A 20,671-nucleotide genomic window follows, 5' to 3' on the forward strand; every position below is an offset into this window, starting at 1 on the left:
ACCTGACAGAGGGGGGACGGCTGAGATGTTAAGAGTGGCAAGAGGGGTGGCAGAGATGTAAAGAGAGTGAGTGGGCTGGAGGTAGCTTTCTTGGAAGTGTTAGCTTTTCCAATATGCAGAGGAAGGACAGGATAAGAGAAAGTAAAGGGTATTTCAGTAGTGGGCAAGGAAAAAGGGCTTGGGGCTTATAAAAATATTGGTGGGGGACCAGGCAGCTCTGCACTTGTAGCAGGTATAATTTTAGTTCTGATGACTGTGTGTGTGTGTGTGTGTGTGTGTGTGGGGGTACAGAACTGTGTATGCAAGGCATATGTCAATGGTTGTACTGTTAAACTAAGCTGGAAAGAATTTGATATGTCAGAGAAGCAAAATAGCAAAGTAGGCACTCAGAAAGTAGGTAGAAGGATAAAAATGAACACAGAATTTAGCTGAGGAACACACAAGGGGACTCTGATCAGCTAACCTTTTGGTCAGGATTCTCCTTTTGACATTTTATGCTAATGCTGTCAGACTGTCATGCCTGTAATCCCCTTGATTTTTTCTGCCAACCCCTCCCCCCATACTCTTGCCATCTCATAATCTTCAAGTGCTACTGTGTTGATTAATGTCATTTTGAAAATTTACATCAGGGTGGCCACCAAAAAACTGGACAGCCCCCCCCCTGCTTTATTCTTCCTCAGTGAGGCCAGTTGTCATCACAACTTCTTCTGATTTGTCTTGCTGTTTTTAGTGCTCTCCCTACTTCCCTCACTTCACCCATTTAAAAATGAAGATTAATACAAAGTATTAATTTAATATGTTCTCATTTTCCCTGTCTTCCATTACCATCTATTCTTGTTTGTACATGTCTCTGTCTCCCTTCCCCCTTTCTGTTGTACGTTTAAGAACACGTTTATTACCCCACTTGACCCCCTCCTGTAATCTCAGTTTTAACTTATGCCTTGTGTCCACACCTCATTTGTTGCTTTTCAGCTTACTTCACCATTCCTTTACATTTACTGTGTGCTTGTCTTTTGCCTTAATTACAGGTCTTACACTTCTTACTATCTTTCTTCCATGTCATTTTTCTGTTTGTGCCTGATGACCATCAGCTGCCATCCTTGCAGTGTAAAGCCAGTTTATTGTGTTTTCACTGGTAAATCCCCAGTACAGAAGTGACTTGAGAGGGGCAGTCACTTTGGAGGCCATTTAGGTGCTTCTTCCCTCACTTGCATCTAATGATGCTAGCAGCAAGGGTATTTATAATTAAGGACCTAATCCCAGTCCTTGGTGGTTGACATAGGCTCCAGTATCACACCAAAACCCTATTGAGTTTTAACCCTGCATGAGAATGGTCCTACTTTCATGCAAATGAGGGATGTTTTCACTGGCTTGTTGATCTAATCCCATGTCTCATTATGGGTGTAACTTTGGCACCTTCAGACCTCTGTTTGCCTGTGATCAAGTAAACTGGACTGCTATTCCCTCCCCCTCTTAAAAGGTCAGCTTGGTATTGGGCGCTCACTTCTGTCACCCCCCACTTTGGCTATTCCACCACCAAGTTGATATTCAAACTGTGGTCATGTGGCCATTGTTTTAGCCCTTTATCCTACAGAGCTGGGCCATTGACCGTCTTCTGATTTTCAATTTTTGGCCTGTTAACAAATCCTTGCCACCCTGAAGAGGAAGGAAAGTGCAGTGATAGGGAGCAAAGGCATCATATTATGCTATCAAGACTTCTCCAATGATTTGTAAAAAGTACTTTCTGTGAAAAATGTTGTAAACCTATGAAATGGGCTGCCAGACTGGTTGATTGAGAGGGAATACACAGAAGCATTCAGGTGTGGGAAAAACAGGAGGAGGGGAGGGAGAGAGGTAAGGAATAAGATGAAATGGTAACTGGGTGAAATCATTGTCCTCTTCTTTTACCAAACTAAATGCAATGTAATTGCCTCGGAGTGTATGAAGCATTATGCTAAACAGATTTGTTATTTACATTCTGTTAAACATTTTAATTAAATTTCATCATTCTTGATTATACTTGTATTGATTTCCATTATGATATCCGACTTCATTTCAAAGTTGTAAGGTGCATTTTTGAGGTCTAATTAATTTTAATGTTATAAAAGTGAAGCTATGAAGAAAGATTCATCTCTGAGGCTTTGCTGATGTTGTAGTTCATTAGTTCTGCTTATGTGAAGAAAACAAAGCAAGTGGCCTTGTGGACATGCTGAATCCTAGACTTAGAAGGATTGTTTTGAAACAAACGCTGAATTTGCTGACTAAAAGGATGATGATCAGCATGGAAGGAGATATCCAGGTCAATAATGACAGAATTACGCAAGTCTAATACAAATTTGTTAATAGTAACGTTGGACGAAAGAATGGTAGTAGTGGTTAATTTGCAGATGTAAAAGTAGAAGAACATGCAAAAATCTACACTTCACTTGTGTTCTTGAAAAGGCTGTGGCATTGAATTGTGTCCAATTCATGAAATATTTGCTGGTTGAATGTACTGGTCTGCTGTGAAAAGAGAGGATTCACTAAATTAATGAATGGACTGAAAAGTGGGCTTAATAAGCACCTCCCTTTCTGCACTGCTGCTGATATCTTGAAATTTTTATTTGCATTACTTATTTGCCTTTCCATGTGCTTTTTGCCTCTTATTGTCTGTTGTAATGATTTACTTCATCTGAATTCATTATCAAGCTAGCTGTTGGATAAAATAGTGAATTTTATACTCTAGCAAGCACTTGTTTTCTCATCAAGTCCAGTGAATTTTCCTTCTAGTGCACTGGGAGGGTAGCGTGGTCTGTCTAGGTTGAGGAAACACTTGAGATTTCTGCATGCAGTTTTATTGGCTGGAGAGCTTATTAATCAGCTTATCTTGGTTTAATGCCTTTATAAATTCTATACAATTGAGTGGCTATTGGCTCATATATACACATCTAAGTAGTTTTATTGAATAATCACACTTTTATGAGCTGTTTAAGGTGCACTGCTGTATCCATATCTTTACGTTTGTTTGTGGTAGCACTTCATTCTGGATACACTCTTACTGTGCTTTTACATTAGGAGGACTGGGGTTATTCATCTAGTTTCTGTAGGTGATTACCTGCTCTTTTTGAGCTGGGAACCCACAAAAAAGCTGTAAGTATTTTTTCTTTGCACTTCTCTTATATGCTGTGGCTGTACTTTAGCCGTTAAATGAACTGTACTGTTTGCTGCTGCCTTGCACTATATTTTACTACTGCATTTATTGCACTTTGACAGTATTTCACATCAGCTGCTGTCTTTACTTAATTTAAGAAGAGATCTTTTTCTGCTGTTTTATTCTCTTTCTATTATTAATTCAAGTAACTGTACTGCCTTTTACACTGTTGCTTATTTAATTAAAAAATATGTACTGCTTTTTTCTGTTCTGTTGCACTTTTGTTGGCTGTAGTATAGATTGCATTCAAACTGGCTGCATTCAGTTGTGTTTCTAGATTGCGTACTAAAAGTCAGGACAACTTTTTTGTTGAAGCCTCCCTGTACCATGTACCATGTACCATTGTGGCAGGAGCGTATAGTAGGACTATCTAAGTGGAAGTTACTGGTTCAGGGTTCAGTCTGAGCTATTTCATTGGTTTATTTGTATTAGCTGCTTTGCTATCGCACACCACTGCACAGAGGGGTAAATGTTGGAGGTTATAGGCACAAAAGCACCAATAGAAGTATTTTCCCTTAGAAGTTGCTGCTGTCTAGCAGAACAGTGCTTGAATAGCTCTCAGCTGTTGAATGAACCACCCAGCAGAGATTTAACCTCTTACCTATCAACATCAGACCCTATAGATCCTCTCTTTTATAGATCTCCTACTGTACAACTATAGGTTAGTCACCCTGGTTGATACCCCCATCTTTTTCTCCTTATCTACTGAGATGTCAGGTTTAAACCTTGCATTGTGGACTGTCAGTTTCCCTATGTTTTCCTGCCAGCCTGGTGGACATGGGGATTTTGAAGCAGTGTAACAACTACCTCATGTACACTGACAACCCCTTACTCCTAAATCACTCAAGTACAATTTGCGAAAGATGCTCCTACAGTAAATCTGTAATCACTGCTCTCTCCTGCCCAGAAGAGCAACACTAAAGAGGTTGTCTGTTCACACACCACAACTCCTAGTTGTAATATGCTCCCAACACATAAACCTTCATATGCAGAGGTACTCTCTAGAAACCTACCCAAGTACTAGAGACCTCCAAAATGCAAACATGCTACACCAAAGCACCCAATACACATAAAAACATTAGCACCTGTGTCTCACCAAATAAACTGTTAAGGCAGTGCACAGCTATTCCAAATGTTTTAGTTATAGGTGACTGTGTAGTGAGACATACAGATGCCCCACTCACCAGATTAGCGAGAAGGTTATGGCCAGCTGCCTGCTAGGTGGAAGGATTCAGTAGCTCACACATGCAGTCAAGTCTCTCAACAACAAGTACTGTTATGACTCTGTCATTGTTCAGGTTGATGTTAACGACTTGAGACATACCTCTCTGGACTATATAAAGAGAGATATGATTGAGCTGTCTGAATATGTGTCCCAGGGGGTTATGCCCCTAGCTTTGAGCAGCATTCTACTCTCGCCTAGTATGATATAATATAAACAGAAAATGATTGACTTCAATAATTGGCTTAGATTCTGGTGTCATTCTAAGGGGATCCAGTTCCTGTCAGCCTGGAACAACATGATGGATAGACCACTCTGCTGTGCCAGAGATGGTCTTCACCTGTAGGCTTTCAGTTGCTGGCTAAGGCACTTGCCTCCCCCATAACACCTTTTTTAGGCAAGGTCACAACAACAAAATTCCTGATGTGAAAATATCAAATACAAAGAAGAGTCATGCTGCTAAATGCTAGGAGTTTAAATCAGAAACTGCACTTTTCTCCCTTGGAAGATGTTGATGTCTATGCAGTCATAGAAACCTGACTCAAGGCTGCAGAAAGTACTCCGGCCTTTCAAGGCTACAATGCCTTCCACACTTTCAGACCTCAGGTTGAAGTTGTGAGAACCAAAGGAGGTTAAAGATAATTGCACCTGTAGACTGATTAGACAACAAAGCTTTGTGGAGCTACTCCAAGTCCAGATTACTGTGGGTAAAACCCCCTTCAAGTCATCGTCAATTACAGGTCCCCTTCTACGAACCAAGGTACCCACACAGCTTATTTAGATGCTTCCTTATTATACTTGACAAAAGGTTAGCTAGTCGAAATGCAAAACATTGACAGCTAAACTACGAAATGGCAAAGCAAACAGCCACCTAAGCGAATTTTTTTCCCAGGGAAAAAATTTGCTTAGCCAACGGACACCTTTAAACCCTAATTTAAGTGGGGGGCTCCACCCCCCTAACTAAATATACTAACTCTGAGATTGCTCTACATCAGGGAAAAGGGCAAATTCACAGTAACAGCCAAGCAAATTTTTCCCTGAGAAAAAAAATTGCTTAGGTGGCCTTTCGCGGTTTTGCCATTTTGGAGTTTAGCTATTGATGTTTAGCATTTCGGCAAGCTAAACTTTCATCAATTTAGTAGGGAACCTATTTAGACTTACTTGGGACAATTACGGTACTATCTAACATTCTAGTCATGGGTGACTTCAAGTATCCTTCCATTAATTGGGAAACTTAATACAAGCCCAAACTCACTCGCACAAAAGTTCCTGGACTTTGTTAACTCAAAATGCCCTGGAATAAATAGTGCACCACCCCACAAGGGACTCCAGTATTCTAGACATGCTCTTCACCAATTTGAATGACTGATGCAACGCAAGTTTAAATCTAACCATATATCAGTTATTTTTGAAGTAGCAATAGTACCAGAACTCCCCAAAGGAGAAATCCAGCTAAAAAACTTCACCAAAGTTAACTATATCCTCCTAAGGGAGTATAATGGACCTCTATGCTGTAGTTTACACATATGGCATTAACAGCTATACTAACGTATACACTGATACCCTGTGTAAACATCTACACAAATGTATAGACACAGCCATGCTGGATAGGATTAAAGCAAGATCTGTAAGAAGAAAACAAACCATCCTGGTCGATGTCCAGTGTTAATAAATTATACAATAATCGAAAGAAGCTGCTGTCTAAACATACAAAAATGGGATCCCAGAAGTGGGAAGACCACCCTTCTCAGCCTTAACAAGCAAATAAGACAACTCGTAAAATTTTAAAGAGCAACTGTGTGAAAAATGTAGTAACCATAGCCAAGGATAGCCATATGGCTTTCTTCAGCTACATCCGCAACCTAAAAGGTAGGACTCAGATGTGTGCTGAACTAATTATGGATGCATCACACACACTGACCATGCGGGAATTGCAAACCTGCTAGCAGACAAGTTTGGTGAAAATTTCACCTGCCTCTCCCTCCCAAGCATACCACAAACCATATCTTCATCATGTCCTCCTCCTCCTGCATCTCCAAAGTGCAAGTCATCAATGCTGTCTCCAAGGCTAAGAACACAGCCTCCATGAGACCAGATGGCATTTGGGGATGCATTCTAAATGTTTTAAAACAAGTGCTAGCTACTCCAGTAGGTACTCTACTCAACCACAGCCTGAGTACTGGCTTTGAACCCAGTGAATGTAAAACAGCAACTGTTATCCCACTTCACAAGTGCGGCTCTGCAGCAGACCCGGGTAACTATAGACCCATAAGTTTAATCAGCCTCATCTGTAAGGCAGTGGAACGAATCATCATGGACCTCATAAATAAGGATATAGGTGACCACCAAACTCTGGATCCGTCCCAGTTTTTGGTTTTGTCAAGGGCAGATCATGCCTGCTAAACCTGATGGATGGCTTCAAGAACATAATCAGAGCCATAGACAAGGGCAAAGATGTGCACATAGCCTATCTTGACTTGGCCAGGGCCTTTGACACTATCCCACATTTGGGCATCATTGACAAACTAACCCAGTTGAATGTAGACTCCTTTGTTGTCAGGCGGGCTGGAAACTGGCTCACAGATTGGCAGTACTCAGTCGAAGTGGGAGACTTTACCTCTAGGAGCAGACCTGTCATCAGTGGGGTCCCACTAGGGTAATTGTTGAGGATCCCTCTTATTTGGCATATACTTCTCAGAAGTCCAGGTCAAAACAGAAGGGCTGTGCTAACCAAGTTTGTGGATGACTGCAAATTAGGTGCTGTCATTGAATCCCCTAGCTATGTCAGCGTAGTTCAAAAGGGGCTTACACAGATCTATGATTGGTGCCAAAACCATGGTTTCAAACTAAATGCCAAAAAATGCATCATTATTCCCTTCGGTAAAAACCATGTCCTTGCCGATTATAAAATAAACAGTAATACCTTAAGTACCAATTCACTAGTGAGAGACCTGGAACACAAGTTGACTGTGAGCTCAACTTTGACCACCATGTGTCTACTGTGATAAGGAAGGCATTCTGAATCACTCACTTGATAGTGAAGGCATCACCTCAAGAGCAAAAGAGGTTATAACTCCCCTGTATTTGCCCCTCATCAGGCCTGTTATTGAATATAATGTTCCCTTTGGTATGTACTGTGCCAGACACCTGCAGCAACTTAAGAGACCTCATAGATTTCTGATTAACAAAATTCAGGGTCTACACCACATGTCTTATATGGGCAGACTGAATTCACTGTCACTGCACTCAGTAGCATATAGACTACTTGGAGGCGACTTATGTCTGGTTTACAGAGCTATCTCTGACCCAAATCTAATGGAAATGCTGCACATCCATAAGTCAAATGGGATTAGAGTCATCCTTTCCAGGGACCTCAGTCTAGTCTGCCACATAAACAGGACCTGCTGTTACATCTGTCAGAGGTTGCCACTTCTCTGGAATAGGCTTCGAATCCACATCAGACAGGGCACTTCCATAACCCTCTTTAAGTGCAGCCTGGATGATTGGATGGGAAACTGTAAATTTCTGCAGGGGATTGCCCCAGCTTCCCTCCTGGACTTGGGTAGTCCTTGCTAGAAAAACCTTGGGCACTGGCAATCTCTCTCATCTAGTATTATATAGGGATTTAACAGCTAGGGCTGTAAAGACCCTCATGTTAATAGCCTAGTAGCATCCTATGAACTAATGAAAGACCTCAAGGAGTTTTTCCTCCCTGGGTGAAGTTTCCCAGACACCCTTTTGCCACACATCTGCACCTGTGAACATATGGAAAGGATTTTGTTAAAATTTTGGGCTTGTAGGAAAGATGCGAGGGTGATGGAAACAAAAAGCACAGTGTGGTTATGATTATTCAGCTGAAAGAAGGCAAAGAGAAAAGCTTGTCATAATGCAGTGAAGCTGTGCAGGAATTTTACATTTAAACTGTCATCTGGCCTGCTTCAGAGGGAACCTTCCTAGGGGAGTAATCATTTTATGCTCCTTAAGGAACAGAGTCTAAGAGCCCTGTTCACCGCTTCATGAGGAAAGCGAGGGCTCATCACAAATGGCAAGTATTGCAGAGGAAGACTCCGCAGACACTTGTACATCTGAGAAGGAACAGAATGGACATTTTCTTAGTCTTTAAGAGAAGGATATTAGAAAGTCTGAAAGCAACTTTGAGTGAAAATAATACAGAGCAATTCTAGTCAAATTTACAAGATTCTGTCAACAAAGGCTAACCTAAGACATTAACTGTATTATCTGAGCGTTTTTTGAATGGCTACTTACTTGGAATATTGGGATGTATCTGAACTAAATGTGGATTTTATATTGTTTTGTCAAAAACCTCTGTGCGCAACTTTTAAAGAATTGGATATTTAAGGTTTGAGGATATCCGATATTGTTATCTGTGCAAGCATATCTGGCTGCAGTTTTGTAAATATTTCTAAATAATTGTAAATTACCTTGTGTTGTTTATGCCTGTGTGACTAGCTGTAATTTTGTAAATACGTTTGTGTTTTTTGATTATTGATTTGGTTTATGTAAAATGCCAGAATCAGTGTTTTTCTGGCTGACCAAATGTACATGCTTTTAAAGAATTCTGAATGCAAGTTGTGCCAGTCAGCTGACCTGGCGGTGATGTCTTTGTGTGCCACAGCTGAAAGGAAAGGGATCTCCACATCGACTGTTTTTGTTTACTTTTCAAAAGTCTGAAATGAAAGAGTAGAATTCTCATAATAGCTTTCTGTGACTTTAAAAAAACTCTGCTGTAGAAGGCAGATTCTGAGTCAGTGTGTTCAGTTGTTATCAGTTGTTCAGTTGAGTTGCATCAGTTGTTCAGTGGTTGTTCTTCAGATCAGTACTTATCACTCAGAGTTTTTCAGAGCTGTTCAGCAGAAGTAATAGGATTTGCTATTCCATTTGCTGAGGTCTGGACAGCAGCCTGAAGAGTGGACATTTCTTGCCCTGCAGAAGTAAGAGTATCATCTTGCCTTGCTGACTTAATTAGATTAGACAGGGGCAGTTAATCTTTAGACCGTTAGGAAGCTACAGTTAGAGTTTTTTTTTCTTTAATCAGTGTGAAACCTATCCTTCAGTGTTATTTTCATAATTCCTGTGTGAGAAACTCAGTGGTTTATTAAAATCAGTTATTTAGTGTTTATGTGTGTAAATCATTTTTTATTTATTAAATGTTTTACTGCCTTTTAGTGTGGCTGGTTATTGATAAAGTACTTTTAGTAACCTGAGAGTGTTTATGCTTATTGTGATAATGCCAGGGTCATTCCGAAAAGCCTACTGCTGGTATTGCATGCTACCTTACCTATCAGTATTTATTTTACTCAGTATAATTGAACACTCCTATTGAAGGGTACCGTAGTAATTTGACTGGTGGCAGTGTTACCTTTGTAAATTGGGAAAGAGGACATAGCAGGTAAATCTGTGGCAGTCTTTCCCAAGAGTGTTTGAATGTATGAATATCTAATATTTAAAGAGTGAGTGTGTCAAATACCTAGAACCAGGACACAGTGCTCTGCAATGGTAAGAGTGAAAGGGATCTGGATTGAAGCATATAGTCCAATCCCAGGTTTTGGAGCCTGCCCTGGTGTACTCTTAAGGGAAATTCTGTGTTCTGTCCCTGCCTTCAGTGACGCTTCCTTACCGGAGACAGTGGTGAGGATTGAGGCTCCTTAGTTACTGCCTCGAGTTTAAGTAAGGAGGTTATCATCTCACATAAGGTATTGAGAACTTGCTGATATCAGTGCAAATACAGTTTCTCTCTTAATAAAGGAATGTGCATCATTTTGGTATATAGTATACCAGCAAAGTAGTGTTGTTTTCCCTTTTAATATTCAATATTTTAATATGCTGTTATGTGTGCACATTTAAAAGAGTTAGAGAATATTCTGTATGAAGGAAATTATTGTATCCATCAGTCTGTCTAGGCAGACAGAAGAATTTCTTGTTCAATGAATTACGAAAATGTTTAAAAAACATTATAGGGTTGGTCTGACATTAGCTGCAGAGTTAGGCAAAGGAAATAATTTGTTTAGCAAAGAATATCTTGTTGTGTAGCTGTAAGTGTATAAGTATAAAATGCAGTGGATGTTCTTTGTGTTTCACTGTTGCAGTCTTCACCTGTGGGTTATCCCTGCTGTGGTAGCCCCTGGCCGGCCCAAACACCAGAGTCTGTGTTGTTCTGCATCGGCTTCTGTTGCTTGTTGACTGACGTCAGGTCATCAGTGCTATAAAGCAAGCCAGTTGACGCCATTACATCAGTCTTTTTTGCCGTGGAGCCCATAGCAGAAGTAGTTCGCAAGTGTGTCAGTTGTACGCTACCAGAGCTCGATTTACAGCTGAAAACATCCTTTTTTTCTTGCACTAACTAATGTTCGAAAAAGTTAACAATTGTCTCGCCTGTGGAAAACAGATCCCACACCGAGACTTCCATTCATACTGTCACTTGTTTAGGCCCAGACCACGACATCCCCCGTTGTCAGTTCTGTGCCCTCTTTAACGAGAGAACCATTCATTGTAGAGCTCTTATTGTCGCCAGGTATTTTCGTCTTCCATCTTCGCATTCCAAAATGGCGTCCATCAGCCAACAATCCATTGACATTCTGAAAAAATGTAGAGATAAAGATAGGGACAGACCACACAAGACTAAGCCTTCCGACGACGCTACTGCTAAGCAAGTTGTCAGTTCTCTGGAATTCAGTGAGGTGCTTTCACAGCCCCTGATGCCCAATACGATATCTATGCAGACCTCTACTGAGACCCTTTCGGAGTACAGTATGCCGCAGAAATCAGAGTCTTTGGTTGGCTCTGCCTCGGTTGGGTCAAGAGCTGAGATGCAGGCAAAGGCTTCCGAGGAGGCCTTTTGCACTACCGATTCTAGACAAAAAAAGTCTTCTCATCCAACTACCATTTCTCTCAGACCTATTGATACTCTTAGGCCTAGAAGCCAGGCCATTCCTAGAAAATCTACCTCTAGCCACCATCTTACTCCTGCTCCACCACCCCAAGCCCAAATGCTTAAGATGGCGGAGGATCTTATCTCCCTTTTCAAGAGTAGTCAGGCCACAACTTCTAAAAGGAAAAGACACCCTTCTCCTGAAATAATGACAGAGCAGGATTCTGAGGAATCTGATTATTTAGATTTTGAAGAGGAACAACAACCTCTGACTGCTTATGAGGATTCAGATGCAGAGGAATCCACTCCTTCTGCCTCCCCACCAGAAGACCTTTCTTTTAGGGAAACCCTTCACACCCTCAAGGAACATGGGCATTTCAGGACTTCCCTCAGTCTAAGAAAAGAGTAAGAGAGTTTCAAGACTTGCCTCAGCGCAAACCCCTGGCCATCCCCCCTATCCTAGAAGTGGTGAATGATATTTTCCATGAATCCAGCTTAGATCCTGACACCCTCCCACCTGCTCCCAGTAAACCTGACAGGTATTACAGAGTACCGGATTCTCACAAGTACCTGTACAGAAGTCCTGCTGCAGACCAAGAGGTCATTACACAGGACCTAAAGGAGCTAAGGCTAGTTCTGTAAAGAACCCTGTTCCTTCTGACAAAGATTCCAGAGCTCTGGACAGATGGGGTAAAAAAGTATACACCTCTGCAGCCTTAGCTATCAGAGCACTCAACTGTCAGTTCAGTATGTTAAAATATCAACAACACACTTTGGAACTATTAAAGGAAAATATTTCTACCTTTCCTGACTGTGCCAATTTGAAAGAGTTAGCAGATTTACTGCACTCTATTTGTCAAGTGGCTAGGCACACATTGCACTCTGGATATGACGCCCTAGAAGCCTCAAGTAGGGCAGCAGTGTCACGATCTGTCATTAGGAGGCATGCATGTTTGAAGGAACAGCCTCTCCCTGATCATGTCAAGTCTAAATTAATTGATTCACCCTTGGATAAGGACTGCTTGTTTGGAGTAAAGCCAGAAGAGGTCCTTAAAAAGTTGGAAGACAAAGCAAAATCTAAGCAAACGGTAAAAGATTTCTTTCAGGTTCAACCTTCTAGGTTAAGCAGGAATTTTCTGTCTAAGCACTGGTCCTTTCCTGCACATAGCAGACAGGGGCAAGGTAAGCCCCGCAGGGACAGGCCACCCAGGCCCCTATCCTAGGAACAGCAGAGAACCAAATAGTGGACTACTTCCGCCCCAAAGACAGGCAGTTCTAAGCCATTCTTCTGTGGCAAAAACTTTTAATGACTCCATCTCCCCCCTCTGCCCTCCTTTCACTTTAAGCTAGGAGGAAGGCTTTCCCTCTGCAAAGAAAATTGGCTTTCTGTAACAAAGGACCAATGGGTCTTAAAGATAATTTTTCAGGGATACAAATTCTCTTTCATCGAACTCCCAAATCCAAGAGGGTACCCAGACTTACCTCCAGATCAGTGGGGAGAGGCATTGAAACAAGTCCAGACTCTCGTATCCCAGTGGGCAGTAGAACCTGTCCCCACAGATCAAACAGGCAAAGGCTTTTATTCCATACTATTCCTTGTTCCCAGAAAAGAGGGCACTTGGCACCCCATCCTGGATCTATCCATTCTGGTGGTCCCCAAATTCAAAATGCTAACTTTGCAGTAGCTGCTGCCTGTGTTGACCAAAAATGCCTGGTTGTAACCCTAGACCTAAAAGATGCCAACCTCCACATCCCCATAAGGGAATCCTGCAGGCTCACAACACTTTCAGTTCTTTCCGCTACCCTTTCGCTTATCTACTGCTCCCAGGGTATTCACCAAATGCTTAGCCCCGGTCATAGCATTTTGTAGACAGAGAAATATACAGATTTACCCTTATCTGGATGACTGCCTCATTCAATCAGAGTGCCAAGAAAAGCTGCTCCAGGGCCTCCTCTTTGTCAAAATCCTTCTAACTTACTTAGGGTTCACCATCAACGAGAAGAAATCAAAGCAAACACCCTCCAAGAGGATCATTTTCTTGGGAGCACTGCTGGACACAGCGTCCCAAATGGCCTTCCTGTCCTCAGAAAAGCAGAGCTTCCTGCTTCCCTGCTTTACCTAGCTGGCTTCTAGAAGTCACCTCATGGCGAGGAAGTTCCTACAAGCCTTGGGGTACATGGCATTTTGCATCCTTCTGATTCCTCTGGCCAGACTTCACATGAGAAAACTTCAGTGGCATCTAAAGAACCTTTGGTGTCATCACTCTTAGCCTCTAGAGACCTCTCTCCCTCTGATCCCCTGTATAAGGGCCTGTGCCAAGAAGAAGGGTCTTCCCTTCATCCTCCACCCTACTGGGCAGACCATCACCACCGACGCCTCAAACATTGCTTGGGGCGCTCACCTAGCAGGCAGGTGCACCCAAGGTCTTTGGGATGCCCAGCACCTTCCCTTACACATCAGCCAGAAGGAAATGAGGCATTACAAAAGACTCTGACGTCCTTCAAACCCCATCTCAGGCCAGGAATTCTCCTTCTCAAAACAGACAACACCACAGTAATGTGGTACATCAACAAACAATGAGAGACCCAATCTTACCCTGTATGCAGGCTAGCCATGAACCTCTGGCTGACAGCCTCCTCCATGGGATTACACCTAATAGCCCAATACCTACCAGGGATCAACAACACCCTGGCAGACCACTTAAGCAGACACTTACTAGACCCCCACGAATGGCGGCTCCACAGAAAAATTTTTTGCAAGTCACTCAGGAGTGGGGAACTCCGGAGATGGATCTCTTTGTTTCGGACCTCAACCACCAGCTAAAAATGTTCTGTACCAGGGAGTATCACCACCTAGCATGGAAAATGGTTGTCTTGACCTTCCCCTGGAACTCCCTCTTTGTGTACGCATTCCCTCCTCTGCTTCTTATTCCCAAGGTACTGATCAAGATAAGGGAAGAGAGACCAAAGGCCTCATTGCTCCAGATTGGTCCAGACAACAGTGGCATCCCTTACTGCACAGCCTGACATCACAGCCTCCCAGGCAACTTCCCCTGACCTCAGACCTCTTGACTTGGGGGGGGGGGCGTACTGCACCCAGACTTGCAAACTCGCAAACTGTCAGCATGGCTAATACTCTAAAAGCAAATGAGGGGCCCCTGTTAAGCAAACAGGTCCTAGACATTATTACAGAGGCCAGAAGGCCCAGCACCAGAAAATCTTACGCAGGGAAATGGAAAATATTCTGCTTTTGGAGTCAGTCCAGAGGGGGCAGTTCCTCACAACCTTCCATCCCTCTTATCCTGGATTATGTAGTGGAGTTACTCAATAGTGGCCTCTCCTTCTCTTCTATTACAATCCATGCCAGCCATTTCAGCTCATTTTGATACAGACCAGCCCCTGTTCTCACCTCCCTTGATTAAGCAATTCCTCAGAGGGGCTTCTAATATCAGACTTCCCAGAAGGCCACCCACGCCAGCTTGGGACCTGAATTATGTTTTGGAAAAAACTAACCTTACCACCCTTCGAACCTGCTGCTTCAGTAGAACTGAAATACCTCTCCTGGAAGACTGCTTTCCTACTAGCTGTCACCTCAACCAGAAGGGTTTCAGAACTTCAGGCACTGATGGCCATTGAGCCCTTCATCATTTTCCATGCAGACAGGTTCTCCCTGAGGACTAACCCCTCCTTTATGCCCAAGGTGGTATCTAATGTGACTCTCAACCAGGCCATGTATCTACCCACCTTCTTCCCAAACCCTCAAAACAAGGGGGAAATAATTCTCCACTCACTAGATGTGCACAGAGAGCTTAGATACTACTTGGACTGTACTAAATCCTTCAGGAAAACAGACCAACTTCTTGTCAGCTTTGCCCCAGGGGCAGAGGGGAAGCCCATTTCCAAGCAAACCATTTCCAAATGGATATCACACTGTATCCATTTCTGTTACAGATTACATGGGAAACCACCCCCTAAGTCTGTTCTTACCCATTCCACTATGGCAGCCTCCACTTCCACAGGATTCCTCAGAGGAGTTCCCACCAGGGACATCTTGGAAGCTGAAACGTGGTCCTCTGTCCATACCTTTACAAAGCATTACCATCTACCTTTTTTCTCTAAGGCTAGGGCAGGGTTTGCCTCTGCACTTCTGCAGGGCATGCTTACCCATGCCTAGGTCTCTAATTAATCCTTCCAACCCTGTCCTCAGCTTTTTGAATCCTCCCACAGGTGATGACTGCAACAGTGAAACACAAAGAATATTGTACAGTTGTGTACACTTACCATAAATGTAGATGTTCGTGTATTCACTGTTGTAGTCCTGGTTTCCCTCTCCCCTTACCCCTTATATCCTCTTTCCTTAGGGAGACATAAGCTTCTTATAGTGGCTTTTAGCCACCAGGACCACTTTACCATATTTCCTTGGGCTTCTGACTGGTTAGGGCAAGAAATACTGATGTAATGGCGTTGGCTGCCTTCCTTTATAGCACTAATGACCTGATGTTAGTCAACAAGCGACAGCAGCCGACGCAGAAAAACCTTGACTCTGGTATTTGGGCCGGCCGAGGGCTACCACAGCAGGGATAACCCACAGGTGATGACTGCAACAGTGAATGCACTCGAACATCTATATTTATGGTAAGTGTACACAACTGTACTTTGTGGGAGAGTTAGTGAATAAGAATAGTGGATCAGTAATTTTTGGATATTATTTCATATTGCTGGGGAAAAGAGTTTTGGCCACACTGAAACTATTTATTATCTGGGGTTTTGCATTTTAACTCCCTGTGTGCATATCGTGAACTGTAGATACAGATGTGGCAGTAATTCTAAGTGGGAAGGGGAACCAGCTTCTGAAATGTGTAAAATATGCAATGAGAGAACATAACAGACTTCTCCTAGCTACAGCTAAGACTTCTGTATACTGTATGTTCATTCTGAATCTGTTTTGTTAGAGATAGCTTGTCCCCTGCTCAGAAGTGTACTAGATGAAATGTAAAATATTTTGTTGCAGCTTTTAAAAGTTTATATAAATTGTGGTTGAATGTTATTGATATTTTTCTGATTTATGCTGTTTATGGGTTCATAAGTTTTATCTAGTTGAATGCTGCAATTATCTGTGGGCTGTTTAATCAAAAGGTAAGGGTTGAAACTGTTGATGAAGGCATTGTAATAGTAATCTGAATAAGTAATGTTTGCACTCCTGTAATATGTTAGTGGTTTATCAGATTTTCATAGGTTCATAGATTAGTACTAAGCTAACTGCCCTTGCGAGCCATTTTAAGCCTAGCCAGTTATCCTTGTGAGACTCAAACCCTGCACCTTGTGTTTGTAAGGCAAGCACCTTAAGCATTAGGCCACCCTCCCAATTTTGTAAAATGATCCATGGTTTTATTGTACATTCAGAAGATTAGGCTTCTGTGTTACTGCAAGAAAAGCATTTAACTGACACTGAATGTTTGTTATTAAGAAACATAGTGTTTATAAATTATTACGGATTTAATTGCATCCTTCAAGATGCCAAAGGGGAGCTACTAAACTATTATAAAAGATGCAGCTTTTGAGCTGCTGAGAGCACAAAAGAGTAAAAAAAAATGTAAATTTGTGTTAGTAAGAGGAAAGCTAGAATGAAGCATTATGCATGATTGTAAATCTATATACATGTCCCATGGATTGCTTGACTTTCTGTAGACAAAATATTGAGAGAGTAGGCAGGAGAGGATGGTATTCTGGACAGGAAACTGGAGCACATCTTTTTCTCCTAGTGAGATGATCTTTGGTCTTGTGTTAAGGCAGTTTGTCTATAAATATGCTACCCTAATGGGGATGACAGACATGCATGAAGTATTAAGGATTCCTGGAGATACTTGCATGTTTCTTATGCAGGTATAAATAATTTTCAAGAACAGACAAAATAACGGTTATCAAGGTGCACAGATATCATATTGAGAGTTTGCGTACTTAACCCTTTTGCTTTCAGTCCATCCTCCATTCTTAATATGAGGCTTGTCAATTAGGAAAGGTTAGAAAGAAATTGTGATTAACCTACAAAGCAGATTGGAGTAGGTATAGACAGTATAAATTATATTTCTGCAGAACAGGTGAGTCAGATAATAAACTTATGGGATATGTAAAAGGGAGCAGTAAAGAATTTTGTAGATGAGAAAAGATACTTGGTTCAAAACTGACCAAATTGCATGTGGAACTAGTGAAGGTACAGGCAGATGTGATTCATAAGAAGGAAGGTGCTGGAGTTGCAGGGTAATGCAGATAACATGCTAGGGTACAGATAGATAAAGCTAAGAAAACTCAGATTGTTGGATGTTGAAATAACACCTAAAGGTCAAACACATTTACCTCTAAGTCTTAGACAAGAGAAGGTGCAGAGATCAATATGGAAGATCACAGATCAAAGGAAAGTGTGTGGGGGGGTGTGTGTGAGAAACCTGGAGGTATACTGAGAAGGTTTGTTCATTTTTATGAGCAATTATATGAAGCAGAGGTGGATTGGGTGGAAGCAAGGGACTTCTTCAAGCTCCCATTAGAAAGCAAAACTAATTGTTGTTGTTGTGTCTTTTGGCTTTTCCCGGTTAGGGGTCGCCACAGCGGAACTCCGGTCCGCTAATGATTGGTAGTTGATTTTTACGTGCCGAGTTACCAGCCCTGACGCACAACCTTCAATGAAGGTATGCCCATTCACGCATGTCTCCATGCAGAAGACGATCTAACTGAGAATCGAACCGGACAGCGTCTTACTGTGAGGCAACAACGCTACCGCAGCACCACCACTAATAATCTTTTGAAATTAGCAGAAAAAATAGATTGTGGGTATTAGTCCATGGTGGGTTCTCATTGAGTCTTCCAGGAGTGTTAGATGGTGTATGTTTGGTCTTGTGTAAGTTTACTTAGAGGAAGGGGACTGTTGAACCAGACATATAAAGAGGCCCTTACTGAAATTTTAAGAATCACATTGTGGTGTCCGCTGCGGTAGCGTTGTCGCCTCACAGTAAGACGTTGTCCAGTTCGATTCTCAGTTAGAGCGTCTTCTGCGTGGAGACATGCGTGAATGGGCGTACCTTCGGTTGAAGGTTGTGCATCAGGGCTGGTAACTCCACACGTAAAAATCAACTACCAATCATTAGCGGACCGGAGTTCCGCTGTGGCGACCCCTAACCGGGAAAAGCCGAAAGACACAACAACAACATTGTGGTGTCCCAAGTGACCAAAAAAAAAAAAAAAACAAAAAATACAAGAAAAGAGGAAAAGAGCGAATATTGAACACCGCTTTCTCCTTTAAACTTGTTTCTATGTAAGAAGCAAGAACTTCTGCACCCCCTGATGTGTGTAGCACCCCCCATGAAATTACATATACCAACTCAGAGATTCACACTTGAATGAAAAAAAGGCTATTTTGAGAAATGGCAATCTTGGAATTAGTATATATATGTCTGAGTTTTTAGCCATTTGGTCTGTGTATTGTGGAGCTTAGCAATGTGAATCACAACATTTTAAACAATTGCCATATAAAATCCAGTGCTGGTCACTTTTAACCTCTGCGCGGGAAAGAGTGGGATGCATTGTTACTGACTCCTCAACATACGGTGTAGTCTATAGTGTGGGGCAACCCATAGATGGCTGGTGAAGAGAATGAATAGGTAGCACCCTTAAGCTGACCTTGCGGCTTATTTGACTTTTCATAGTGACCAAACAGAGATACCCTTACAGGCATGATATGTATATTGTTTGTCCTCTTTCTGCAGGTAGAGTTACATGCGGAGTTGAAAATTTGAACACAAAGTTATTATGGAAAATTAATTTCTTTCAGATTTCTGTGAAGAATTAATCACTGCTGCAGTTTCTGATTTCGTAATTGTGTTCTGTCACTTATAATTTATCGTCTCCAGTTTACACTGTCTACAGTTAATTAGTATGAAATTGCATTTTCATCCCAGATTAGATTATGTTCGAAACATCTGTTTAATATTGTATTTTAAACTCGTCTTAATAGTGAACTTGCACCTTTGTAGGTAGATTTCATTTTGATGGGTGGTGATCTGTTTCATGACAACAAACCCTCTAGGAAGACTCTACATGCCTGCATTGAGCAACTGCGAAAACACTGTATGGGTGACCGTCCAATACAGTTTGAAGTTCTGAGTGACCAGTCTGTTAATTTTGGATTCAGTAGGTAAGTATGTTAAATAGGAAGAAAAATGCTAGTATTTCATAAAGAAACAATCTCTGATTTTTTTTTTAATGATACAGCTGTAATGTTGACCTGTTTTACCACTCTTCATTTCTCTGTTTCTGGGTTAAGGAATCACCTTAGAGATGTGAAGGTACATTGGCAGTTTCAGGATAGGGTGGGGGTGGTGTTTGACTTTAACTGTACTATACTAGTTGGCTATGTTGAGCATTGAGCATGGTGGGAAGACTTTGTGGACATTGAACCTTAAAACAAGGTTCAGTTTATTTTAACTGGAAGATGAGTAACTGTAAAAATGTGCAAGTCGGCTTCTAGTATAGACGCGTCAAATTGTGCACGTTAAACATTTTTACAGAATATGTCTGTAGAAACGCGTGCTTAACGGTTGTTTTGCTCTTTTAAATAGCATATTTTTAGAAAAAAAATGCATCAGTATTGTGCAAATGTGTGAGACGTAACAAAATATATTTGTTTTGAGCAACTTTAATAAAACAGTAATTTCTCACAAAGGACTTTTTGTGTTACCTTTGCCAGTGGTTGAGGCTGTACATATAGGTCATTGGTACAAGTAATTAGATTCATTTTTGTTTATTTATTTATTTTCTTTAACTAGGAAAGGCCAACTGTGTCTACTCAAGGCCCCTTTTAATAGTGTTATGGAGAGAAAAACTGTTAAGGTGACAATTAGAATGAAACAATGCAATCACTTTCATATTTACATGATTACAAGAAGTAGGCATATGTAGTAATATGCAAAGTCATACTACTGCTGTAGTGAGTGGCTACTGTAATCTTTATTACCCCCCCCCCCCCAGAAAAAAAAGATCATAGTGCTGAAAGCAAGTTGTTTTGTTAAAGGCATGAAAGGATATAGATGTTCTTCGTGTTTCACTGCTGCAGTCATCACATTTGGGTTATCCCTGCCAGGGTAGTCCTCGGCTGGCCCGAATACCAGAGTTTAGTATTTCTGCATCGGTTGCTGTCGCTTGAGAACTGACATCAGGTCATCAGTGGTATAAAGGAAAGCATCCGATGCCATTACATCAGTCTTTCTTGCCGTGGAGCCCGAAGCAGAAGCAGTTCGCACGAGTGCCGGTTGGATGCTAACTGAGTTCATTTCTGAATTGAAGTTGAAGTCTTTAAAAACTAAGTACCCCATTGGGGATC

At 41.7% G+C, this 20,671-nt stretch overlaps 1 protein-coding gene across 2 annotated transcripts in view; it reads left to right on the plus strand.

Moving 5' to 3' along the window:
• MRE11 (MRE11 homolog, double strand break repair nuclease) overlaps window positions 1-20,671 on the plus strand; it is a 1,653,959-nt gene that overhangs the window by 240,993 nt on the left and 1,392,295 nt on the right. For both annotated transcript variants that reach the window (XM_044072642.1, XM_044072643.1), the window contains exon 4: window positions 19,326-19,486. In XM_044072642.1, the coding sequence (XP_043928577.1) occupies window positions 19,326-19,486 (161 nt within the window). The remainder of the gene's footprint in view (window positions 1-19,325; window positions 19,487-20,671) is intronic.

The sequence above is a fragment of the Protopterus annectens genome, chromosome 5.part0, assembly GCF_019279795.1.
Source record: "Protopterus annectens isolate FY-2018-M chromosome 5.part0, PAN1.0, whole genome shotgun sequence".
Classification (NCBI taxonomy): domain Eukaryota; kingdom Metazoa; phylum Chordata; order Ceratodontiformes; family Protopteridae; genus Protopterus; species Protopterus annectens.